At 37.2% G+C, this 12577-nt stretch overlaps 1 protein-coding gene across 21 annotated transcripts in view; it reads left to right on the top strand.

Moving 5' to 3' along the window:
- PNPLA6 (patatin like domain 6, lysophospholipase) overlaps positions 1 to 12577 on the top strand; it is a 142445-nt gene that overhangs the window by 78761 nt on the left and 51107 nt on the right. For all 21 annotated transcript variants that reach the window (XR_015732800.1, XR_015732799.1, XR_004594812.3 and 18 more), the window contains one exon: positions 4156 to 4269. Coding sequence is in view for 18 of the 21 variants with exons in the window: in XM_087888516.1 (XP_087744642.1) it covers positions 4156 to 4269 (114 nt within the window). In the remaining 3 variants the exon portion in view is untranslated. The remainder of the gene's footprint in view (positions 1 to 4155; positions 4270 to 12577) is intronic.

Genomic DNA, 12577 nt, shown 5'->3' with positions numbered 1-12577 from the left:
GTCGGAGCCACAACACTTGCAAACCTCACGTGTACTTCCCTTGGGAGCCTATTTCTCCTCGCATAATTTGTTTGAACCCTATAGACGTCATCCAATTCTCTGATAATTTCTTGCTTATTCTGTTGGAGCACTTCCACTATCAATTCAGCCATTTTTTCTCCCAGGTCTTCCTCTTTGTCTTCTATGACATTTTGGAACCGTAGGTAGAATGATGCCCTGTCCATTTCCAGTTGGATTAATGAGTCTTCTAATTGCTTATTCTGCATCGTCAATGTCTGGTCTACCATATCTAGTTTTTTCTCATTTTGCTCAATTCTTTGCTCCGCCTTCTGGATCCTTTGCTCGTTATTGAATATTGAAACTTGAATTTCATTCATCTTCTTGTCCAGTTCGTGTATGTCTGTTTTTAGTTCAGAGTGGTTATTTGACATTTTCTCTTGCATGGCCATCATCGTTTCTTGTATTAACGTCAATGATGATTGGACGGTTTGCAGTGATGGTGTTATTGCGGGTTCTTCCATTTTTGGTAGGCCTTCCGTTGATTTCTGCAAAGCTGGGGAGGAGGTCATAGTTATAGTGGGATTTGAGGGTGTTTTCTTTCCAGTTTTCAAGATCGTAGAGGACATACTCATCATTTCTCTCAGAATTGTTTTTTGATCTCTGATTATCCTCTCAATATTTCTCCAAATTATCATTCACAGGTTTCCACCTTTTTTGTTTTTTTTCCCAATAATTTCGTTGTTTTAGGGTACTAATATTTTTCCTTAATTCTCAACTAATTCTCAGCTATGAGGAGGATCTTGTATTCCTTCAAATTCAGATTGACCAACAATATCACTTTCAGTCGGACTCTCGGCTAGATAGCACTTAAATCACAATATTAATAATATCAATTGATTAATTGTAGTTGATTAAATACTAATTACTTATTTATACTTGATTAATTTAACAGCTAGTAAATGGTTAATTAATTGTTGAAAATTGATTCTCTTTGTGGGGGATTTGTTCAGGTCCCTTAAATATAAACAATATCTATTGTTTTCTGATGACTTAAATCACTCTACTTCCTAGAATATACGAATATCCTCTATCTCTTAATTCCTATATCTTACTTAATTAATTTTTTTAAAATTGATTTCAAGTACAAAATAGTATATAACTATAAGTATAATAAATTACTATAAAAAATAAATTACTGCAAATGAATTCTACCAATATAAATAGGTACAGTTAGATGCTTAACAGATTAAATATAATTAGGCAAATATGTAATAGAATATAGAAAGATAGAAAGATATCAATTATTGTAAATGTTATACTTATGACTTCTAACTTATAACTATTAAAGGTAAAGAAGGCTCAAAGTTTGATGGATATAAAAATTTACAGTATTTGTTGAAATTAATAGTAATATATAAAAGTACAGATTACTGCATAAAGCGTATCTAGGTTGGAGCAGGATATGTTTCTTTACTGCTCTGCCTCCCAATTTCTCCCGGTCTTTCTTCTTTCCAAATTCGGAGGTCTGAGTCTGCACTCTATGGTAGATCTCAGTGCTAGATTGTCTCAAGCCAGTCCTTCTAAATGTTACTGTCCAGTCACTGAGATGGCAGCATTTCCTGTTCTTCTCTGCAGTCGGGTATAGACAAATCTCCACTACCTTGTTTTCCGCTGGATCAGTGCTGTAAACAATAAAAAAAAAGAAGATTTTTCTGGGTTCCTTTTCCTTCTTGCTTGCTAAACCCGCCAAACCTCTCTCTTCGCGCAGAGGATCTCACGCCAGTCTCACGCCAGTCTCTCCACCCGCCGGCTTGTCAGGCCCCGTCTTCTTTAGATCTCCTTCTTTGATCTCAATCGCCGCTCTTTCCCTCGCTGAGCCCTTATCGCCCGACTCCGCTGGCCGCTTCTCCCATACCCTCTTTACTTTAGGCAGGAAAGGTAGGCTCCGATTTCACCACTGCAGCCTCTGAATCTCCTAGCTCCCATCTCGTTGCTGGCTGCTACAGCTTCGGGTCAGCCGTTTAAGGCTGACTCACACACGTTAGGTTGACAGAGCCGCCCGGTCTTGCGAGAAGCGTTTGCAATTTGCTTTCTCGCTCGCCTGGCTCTCTCTATTGTCCGCGGGGCTCTCCGGGTCCCGCGCCCCCGAAGGGATCCCCAAAACGCGGTGACAGACAGTGTTGAGGAGTAGCGGTCACTCACTCAGCACCATATCGCTGCAGCTCACCAACCGGAAGTCCCCGCATCAGATTCTTGTACTAGACCAATTGTAGACCAGGTGGCCCGTGCTTAATAACTACTTGCTCACTGACTGTTTGAATTTGTGATGGCACTGAATGAATGGCAGCTACTATTGCTCCTCAGAGTTCTGACCATAGTCACATGATTGCAGTCTGGGCACTCTGCAACCAGCCTGGATTTCCAATTATTGCAGTATCCCACAGTCTCATGATCATGATTTGTGACCTTCCCTGCTGGCTTCCCATTAACAAAGTTAATAGAGAAGCCAGCAGGAATTTGGAAGTTGCAAACACATGAAATTTCCAGTGGAGGCATGGTAAACTGAAGACCTCTCCACAAAAGTGGAACCAACAACCAACCGCTCCCATGTGGCTCCCCTCCTGCGTGAGCTGCACTGGCTCCCTGTGGTCTTCTGGGTGCGCTTCAAGGTCTTAGTTACCACCTTTAGAGCGCTCCATGGCTTAGGACCGGGGTACTTACAAGACCGCCTTCTGCCACCAATAGCCTCTCACCGCCCAGTACGCTCCCATAGAGAGGGGCTTCTCAGGGTGCCGTCAGCCAAACAGTGTCGACTGGCAGCCCCCAGGGGGAGAGCCTTTTCTGTGGGGGCACCCACCATCTGGAACGAGCTCCCCCCAGAGATACAGAAGATTCCGGATCTGCGCACTTTCTGCCGTGCCCTCAAAACATTCCTGTTTCAGCAGGCCGGCCTGGCCTAACTTTCCCTTTATATTGCTTTTTGATTTTATTTTAAACTGGGATGTCTTGAATTATCTAGGACCAGAGTGTTTAGTATATTTTAATTGATTTTTTATTAACGTTTGTATTACATGTATTTTTATCATTCGCTGTTCACCGCCCTGAGTCCCTTAGGAATAGGGCGGTATATAAATTTAATAAATAAATAAATAAACAATTGTGGCAAAGATAAAAAAAACAAATGAATGGACTTGGTCTTTGGAACCTCTCTGAATATGAGAGGACAGATCATCCACATGTGCTCTGGATGATTGTTTCTCACAAGGAGACTCTAAAACGGCAGTTTTCATAATTTTAAGCACTGGGAGACAAAGGAATTAGCTATCCTGCTTTTAAAGGATGCTAGATTTGCAAGCCTCACTATCTAAACATTTTTAGAAACTGCCTATTAACCATCTTAAACCTATTAAGACCTTTGGAGTGATAACTTTGGAAAGTTGCTGGGTGAGTTTAGCTTCAGTTCTGAACAAAAGAAAATTAGTTATAAACTTAAAAAAGAATTCGAATTAAACAGCAAAAACACTAAATAAGATTTTTATCTAAGAGAACGATAAAGAGTCGACATAAATTTGGAATACTGACTTTTATTCTTAAGCTTTAGAATTAACTGTAAGAAAATAAATAGATTCTTGTGGGAACCAGATATATTTTGGCTATCTTGGCTATTGTAAATCAACAAAGATAAGTAAATTTATAATTTTAAAAACTGGACACTAAATCTGGGGGACTAAAATTTTAGAGGATTAAAGATTCTAAGCAGAAACAAAAAAATTATCAAGCTGCTTTTAGTACTGGGACTTACAAAATGATGCAATACATCATAATATTGTTCTTAAAATCCTTAATAAAAATTATATATTTTGAAGCCATGATCACGTTATATCCTCTCTTAACAACCCATGTGATCCTCATTCAACAATAGTAACCAGAAACTTTTAGAACTGCAGTTACTAAGCATTATAGTCACATGCCATCATGCTTTATGACCACAACACTTAGCAGTGGAAATTCCAGTCCCAATTATTGTTATTAAGTGAGGTCTATGTATTCATACTTACAGAAGAGCATCTCTCACTAGCTGAGGAGCGCTCTTTTTCTTGTGGGAAGATTGTGATGATGTGATTTACCTGCTGTGACTCATTTTTTGTGATATAGGTAGAAGCTCTGACCCATCAAGTACGAGCTACTACTGTCCATGCTGTACGGGACACAGAGTTGGCCAAGTTACCAGAAGGGACTCTCAACAACATCAAAAGACGCTATCCTCAGGTGAAGGCTCAGGGGTTCTCCCTATTTTCTATTTGAACTAAGCTTTGCAGTCCTGGCGTACAACTCATTCCTGAATTTGCAAATGCAGATTGCAGATTTATTTCCATTCAGTTTGTAAGATGTGATCTCTGTGGCATAATATGTATATTTTGGACACAAACATGATCAGGTAGAGAAGCTTTATAAGTGTTCAGAAATATTGAGTGTAAAGGAAGATTGTAAAACTTTATAGGATACTGATCTAGAAAATGAATATATAGAAAACTGTTCCACTTCATTATTTGAAGTGGCTCACCATGTGTTAATAATACAAACCCTGACAAAATTACAAATATTGAATTTGGATATCCTCTGTCTTCTCCAAGAAGTCCACATCAAGAAACAATATGGTAATTTATTAGAAAACCTAGAATTGGGAAGCTATGTGTATCTCTAGCACACCAAAAGGATAGCGCTGAACATCAAAGAATGGTTAAAACCCAAACAAATATACGCGGATGAGGAAGGAAGAATATTAATGATGGATGTATCAACAAATCAGAAACAAATACTTATTATCGCAATATATGCCCCAAATAATAAACAGGAAGAATGCTACAGAAGACTACATAAAAAAATAATAGAGATAGACTATGAAAATATATGTTTAATAGGGCACTTTAATGCAGTTGTAGGCATTAAAAAAGACAACAGAAGTAGAAAAAGAAATAAGAAAAGATGAAGAACACTTCCAAATCCATTCTTTGAGATGGTACAAGATTTAGACTTACAAGACGTGTGGAGAGAATTAAATTTAAAGACCAATCATACATCAATCATGTGTGACATAAAGACTATTCAAACACACATCAATCATGGTCAAGAATAGACATGGTCTGGATGACCTTAGGAATGAGAGCAGTTATCCAAGTGGTAGACATAATAACAAACACATGGGCAGACCACAACCCGATAAAAATGATATGGAGAGGACGGAAGAAAAGGCAGAGATGGACAATGATCCAAAACATCCTAAAAGATAATGCCAGGTTCTGGTGTATAAAGAAAACTCCAGACACACAAATGATGGTTTGAATCCTTTACCAGCACAAACTAACATCCATAAATCAATAAAAGCAAGATTTTGTTGGAGCTAATGCTTTCCACCACCTTATTTATTTTATTTTTTATTTTATTTTTCAATTTATATACCGCCCTTCTCCCTGAGGACTCAGGGCGGTGCACAGCCAGAATTAAAAACATGAAATACAAATATTAAAAGCTTATAAAGCTTATAAAGCTTTATCACCCAGGTGACGCTTAACCCAGCTCCTCCCCACTCATTAATCATTGTTCTCTTAGATACTGCAATTAGGCATTACTTCCGCATGTTCCCAGCTCGCTGGCTACTCCTCCAGACTAGCCATCATTACAGCCGTTTCCCAACTTCTCTGTGACCCTCAGACTCCCCCAACAGCTGCTCAGTCAGCAACTCCCAGCTGCACTCGCTGTCCAGTCCATTCAGACAGCTTGTTGCCAGGCCAGGAGATGACGAAGAGGCAGGCAAGGAGCAATCTTCACATTGCTTGGTGGCCAGGAGGTAAGCTGAGGAGCCAGGGTGCCATGGGAGCTGCCGCTCTGCCAGAACCTCTGCACCCACCGGAATGGCAGCCCCAAAATGCAGCTGCGTGTTGGGGTTGACAGATAAGGAATATATGCAAATGGTGGGGAAAAAAATGAAATTCTTTTTCAAGGAAAATAGGAAAGAAGAAACATCATTGCAAAACGTGTGGGATACGCAAAAGCATATATTTGAGGAGTATATATGCAAAAGCATATATTCGAGGAGTAACAATAACATACATGGCAAGGAGAAATAGGAAAAAGATGCAACAGCAAAGCACTCGACAGGATGAACTCAAAAAACTGGAGTTAGACTTACAGAAAGAACCTCAAAGAAAGAAAAGAAAAGAAAAAAGGGATTTAATAAAACACAGATTAAGCTTAATGGTACAAGAGGAAATGGCACAAAAAGTTAAAATGGCAAAACAAAACTTCTTTGAATGTGCAAATAAGCCGGGGAAATGGTTAGCATACAAGCTAAAAAAGGAAAAAGAGAAGAAAATAATACACCAATTGCAGGATGAGAAGGGAATCCTTCACCATCAGAATGAAGATAAAAAAAATATAACTCAGGAATTTTTTAGGAACTTGTAGAACCAAGATAATATACCAGACGACATCACTAAACAATATTTGGAAAAAGCTGGTCTAACCAAAATACTGGATGCTAAATGAAAGAATAACAACAATGGAAATAACTGAGGCATTTAAGAAACAAAGAAACAATAAAACCCCTGGTCTAGACTGACTTCCCACAGAATTGTACAAAATCATACAAGAACCGCTAGAACCTTTACTGCTGGAGGTCTACAATTAGGGTCCAAATTACCTAAATCTTGGTCAGAAGCATATATCACATTAATTCCAAAAGAAGACACGGATCACCAACAGATAAAAAACTATAGGCCAATATCACTATTAAATATTAATTACAAAATGTTTGCCTCCATAATTTCAGAAAGACTAAAAAGTCTTTTAAATTAATTAATACATCCAGACCAGAATGGCTTTTTACCCAAAAGACATTTGCAAAATAATATGAGAATTATTATGAACGTCCTGGAGTATTACGAAGCCCATTCTGAAAAACAACTTGCACTGATTTTCTTAGTGAAACACTTTTCAACAAAAAGTGTTCGATAATTTGAATTGGCAATTTATGATATTACAATAAAAAATATGGTTTTTGGAGAGAAATTTGTAAAGATGGTCCAAAAATATACTCCAACCAAACAGCAAAAGTGATAATAAATGGAGAAACAACAGAAAAAATTAATATAAATAAGGGCGTAAGGCAAGGCTGTCCTCTATCATCCCTACTATTTATATTAACTCTAGAAATGCTACTGAGGCAGATTAGAAAAGACCAAGAAATAAAAGGTCTGAAAATTAAAAAAGAACAATACAAAGTACAAACATTTATGGATGATCTGGTATTTATTCTGGAAGAACCATTGGAAACAGGACCTAAATTAGTTTTAAAAAATAGAAGAATTTGGTACTGTAGCAGGATTTAAAATAAATAAGGATAAGACCAAGATGATAACAAAAAACCTTACAAATAAGTAGAATAATGAACTGAAAGGAAAGATGGGCATGCAGGTGACCAAGAAAGTCAAATATTTGGGAATTTGGTTAACAGCAAGATGTACATCAATAAAAGAAGACAACTATAACAAAGTAACACAGCAAATAAAGATAGATATAGACAAATGGAAAAAATTACAATTCTCATTAATTGGAAGAATAGCCACAATTAAAATGAATTTCTTACCAAAAATCTTGTTCCTATTCCAAGTAATTCCGATAAAATTAGGAAAGAAACTCTTTGAAGATTTAAACAAACTAATAACAAAATTTATCTGGCTAGGTAAAAAACCATGAATCAAACTAAAAATGCTACAGGATAATAGAAATAAAGGCGGATTGGAATTACCAGACTGGGAGCTATACTACCAATCCTCAACCCTCACATGGATAAAGGAGTGAATAAATTTAAAGAACAAAAGGATTTTAGCAATAGAAGGACACGATCTACAACTGGGATGGCACGCATTTATATGGGATGGAAAAAGTAAAACACATAGCTATTTCCAAAGGCATCAAGTTAGAAATGTTCTGTTATTAATATGGGGGAAAAAAATCAACAGAAGCATTATAGTAAATGTCAGATGTAAATGCCTTATTCTCCAATGTGTAAATAATGTATATATGGAACATCAGAGGTTAACTTATTCTTTGGACTTTAATGTATTCATAATTTACCACTCCCATTCCTAGCTCCACCCCTTGTATATATAAGGAGCCACCCTCACCATTCTCGTCGCTTCTACCTTGAATATTCAGTGAATATAGAATGCCTATCATAATTAAAAAGAAATATATTTAAAGCTCTAACTCTTATTATCTTTATTGAGTCTGATCCTGAAAATATTGCAACAAGCTGGTAGCAGAGGATGGTTAATTGACTCAATAAGTAATTAAAAATGTCCAAGAAAGATAGGCCCAACACCAGGGCCTACAGCAAAGAAATAGAAACTGATCAAGAGATGATCAACGAATCCACCAATGCGATTTCGAGAGAATCCGAAGAATACACCACTGAAGAAGAAGAACTAATGAGTGAAAATAATGACCAGAAAGAAATCGAAATAGAAAATAACGAACTCAGGTCAGAGATATTAAAGATACTAAAAAGCCAAAAGAATGATGAAAGTCTCATCGCGGACCTCCAGGAGATGCTGAAGAACAGCGGAGCAGCGAGAGAGAAAAACGTCATTAAAGAAAAACCCAAAGATCAAAAAACCGTAAGTGAGATGACTACTGAGAAAATAGTTGTTAAAAAGAAAAGATGTGATCCCGCGCGAAATTTTGAATGGCAGCCATCTTGGTTTCAACGAACTTCAAAAGAGAATGGAGCAGAGCCAATCAAAACGCTCAGTTCAAAATTTCTGGCGCGAAAAACACTATCAGACGAAGAAAGTGAGAAAGAAGTCTCAAACTCTTCAGATGATCCAAAATCAGAAAGTGAAGACGATTTAACAAAATCTCAAGTAAAATCAGCAATGAAAACGCTTTTTGCTGCTTTTGGGCCAAGACTGAAAATTACCAAGACATCTACGAAGAAGCAAGAAATCAAACCGGCGACTCAAGACCTGCACGCTCCCATCCTGACTTCGAAAGCGACGACGCCCGAGCCCAGAGAGCCATGCCGATTTCGCCCTACACCACAGGCAAGATCGAATACCAACGCACACAAAAAGAAGAAAAGAACCGTCGCCACCACCAGAACCCCAAAAACCGAGCCAGAGACCGACTCATCTGAGGAGGAGCGGATCGAGAGAGCTGAAAGGGAGAGAACCTTCCACGACGCCACCAAAGAAGAAATGAGCAACGCGCATGTGCGAAACTACGTAGACGACCCAGAAGGACTTGAACTGGCCAGAGAACCGCGCAGACTCATTGCAAGCATCCCAATGCCGTTCTGTAATTTCCTGCACTTGAGAGATCACGGACTGCCCCAGGTTGTAAGTAATGGACAGAATAATGTAGGTAACTTACCCAGTGACTTCCCAAAACTTAGAATTGATGGCATTAATTTACAAGAGTGGTATCAACAGCTTCAGGTTATTTTCATGAAAGAAAATTTACTATTCTTTATAACTAGCCCTCCAAGAAGACCTTGGACTTTAAAAATAGATTGTTTACATCATAGAGCATTTTTCATAATAATATCTAGCGTGTCTCCTGCAATGTATCATAGCATCAAACCAAACCTAACTGTATCAGAAATAATTCAATGCATGTTTAATCTATTTCACAGCGATAGCGTAGCTACAACCACAAGAATGTCTAAGGATTTCTTTTCCTCTAGAGTAAAACCAGGGGTTTCTATAAGTGAGCATTTGATAAATCTAAACAAAATAAGAGCTGAGCTACAATTGAGGGGGGAAGTGATTTCAGATCAAACAATGAAAAGTGTTATTATCAATTCACTTGATCCATCATGGGATAGCTTTATGTCACACTTAGATACCATTAATTTGGGATATTTATCCATAGAAAGTCTATCTAACAAATTGATAGCAGAAGACAATTCAAGAAAAAATCGATCCAGTAACCAAACAGACCACAAACCTTTTAGGAAAGTAGTCTTTCAAGATAAACATAATGAGGCCTTTAGATGCTACAATTGTGGATCCAGGGAACATAGTAGAAGAGACTGCCCCAAAGTCTCAAGAGAGAGACATAGACCAGAATATAGGAGCAAATATAATTACAGACAATCTTCCACAGATAGACACAAATATAGAAGTCCACCAAATTACAAAGAAGGTAGAAGGGGTAGAGAAAATTCAAAAGAGAGGAAATCTGGGTCACTGAATGGGCTAAATAAACAAGACAGCACCAGAACACAGCAGGATGAGAATAACAATTGGCTTATTGATTCTGGTGCAACAAATCACACCACCAACAACAAAAGTATATTATCTTCATTTATAGAAGATAAGTTTGTGATAAAGGTAGCTAATCAAGAAAAGGTTCAAGTACTAGGCAAAGGAAATGTGACCTTGCCTGGTCTAGGGAAAATAGAGGGGGTATTATTAATCCCAGAAATACCTCACAACATACTAAGTGCCATAAAATTAAGCAGAGAATCTGATATCAATATAGTTTTCTCAAAGGGGAAAGCAACTATAGAAAAGAACAAAACAAATGTAGGTACTGTAATGATAAAAGGAGGTCTACCCTATCTGATAACTAAAGAAAGATGTTTACATAACATTGATTCAAATATGGAAGATTGTATTGAAGCAGATGATGAAAATGTCAGTAACAGTGACAATGATGAGTGTAGAATAACTCATGATCACAAAAATACATACAAGGAAAAGAAACCAAAAATAGGTAAACCAATTCATGATGAGTGTGCTCACATCTTACACAGGAAGTTAGGACATGCAAGCTTTCCTGTAGTACAAAAAATGACTGAACACGCAGAAGGTGTCAAAATAAAAAATTGTGAAAATTATTTGGAATGCTCAGTATGTAAATCCACCAAACTAAAAACCAGTCCCAGACCAAAAAAATCTAACAGATCAACTAACAATATTTTTGATTTGGTACATATGGACTTAGTTGGTCCATTAAGTCCCTCAATTACCTATAGAAAACGTTACTTTCTAACAATAGTGGATGACTACAGCCGATATGGTTTTGTTTACACATTAAAACACAAGGATGAAACATTTCAGAAATTTAAGGAATTCTACAAACGTATAGAAACACAACATAATATCAGAATAAAGCAAATTATGACAGATAGGGGATGTGAATTCATGTCTAAAGAATTCTCCCAATGGTTAAAGGATAGAGGAATGTTACATTTCACGTCCAATCCTTTTTCTGCATTTCAAAATGGAGTTGCAGAGAGGAAAAATTCCACACTACAAACCATGATTAGGTGCACATTAGAGGATGCTGGTTTAGGCAAACAATTTTGGTCAGAGGCGTTACATTATTCGAATTACACTCAAAATAGAACCTGGTCCAGTATTGTGAATAAGACACCATATGAGGTGATGTACAATAGAAAACCCAAATTATCACACATGCACATATTTGGAGTCACTGCAGACGTACACATACCTAAACAATTGAGGAGAAAGGGAGAAAACGTATCCAGGAGATTAAGATTCATGGGATACGAAACTGGAACCAAAGGGTACAGATTTATTGATAGTAATAACAAATTTATAGTATCCAGAACAGCTGTGTTCCATGAACAGGCCAATTGGTCAAAATTGCACCTTAATGAAATATTTCCTAATAAATGTAAAGATACGATATCTTGCGAGGAAGGAACAACAGAAAATCAAAATATTAACAAAAGTAAGAACAAAACCAAAACTTGGACTAATAGTCAGCATAAAATAAAGACAGACACATTAACAAAAAAGGAAGCTAGATATTTGCATGATAACCATAGCAAGCCTGAAAGAACTATTAGAAACAATAGAAACCAAATACCAAATAAATACAAAGATTACATAATGCATATGAATGGAGAACAAATAACACCTAATACATATGAAGAAGTATTGAAACTTCCACGTGAAGAAAGAGAAAAATGGGAACTAGCTATGGAAAAAGAGATGGAAAGTTTACAAGGATTAAATGTATTCACACCTGCGATCGCACCTAAGGATAAAACAATTATAGGTACCAGGTGGATTTATAAAATTAAGAACTTAGAAGGAGGCAATACCTTATACAAGGCTAGACTAGTTGCACAAGGCTATGCACAAAAATATCCAGAAGACTATACTGATACATATTCACCCACAGTGAGAACAGAGAGTGTCAAAACAGCCCTTGTAGTAGCATCTGCACTCAATCTGGACGTATTCCAATATGACATACAGACCGCATACTTACATGCAAAATTAGATAAGGAAATATATGTAAGAGCACCACACAGTCAATACACTAATAAGAACGAAATTTGGTTATTAAATAAGAGTCTGTACGGATTAAAGCAATCCGGCAAAAGATGGTACGATTGCTTGGTAAAAGTACTTAAGACCATGGATTTCAACGCCACCACTGCTGATAACTGTTTCTTTGTAAAAAAGAGTAATGATCATATTGAATTTGTATTAATTTACGTGGACGATATTTTATACATTGGAAAGCATAAAGAGAG

Source organism: Pantherophis guttatus, chromosome 2, assembly GCF_059756535.1.
Source record: "Pantherophis guttatus breed Tessera chromosome 2, ASM5975653v1, whole genome shotgun sequence".
NCBI classification, from domain to species: Eukaryota; Metazoa; Chordata; class Lepidosauria; order Squamata; family Colubridae; genus Pantherophis; species Pantherophis guttatus.
The sequence above is the reverse complement of the archived record's forward strand: the minus strand, read 5'-3'. Positions and strand labels throughout refer to the sequence as shown.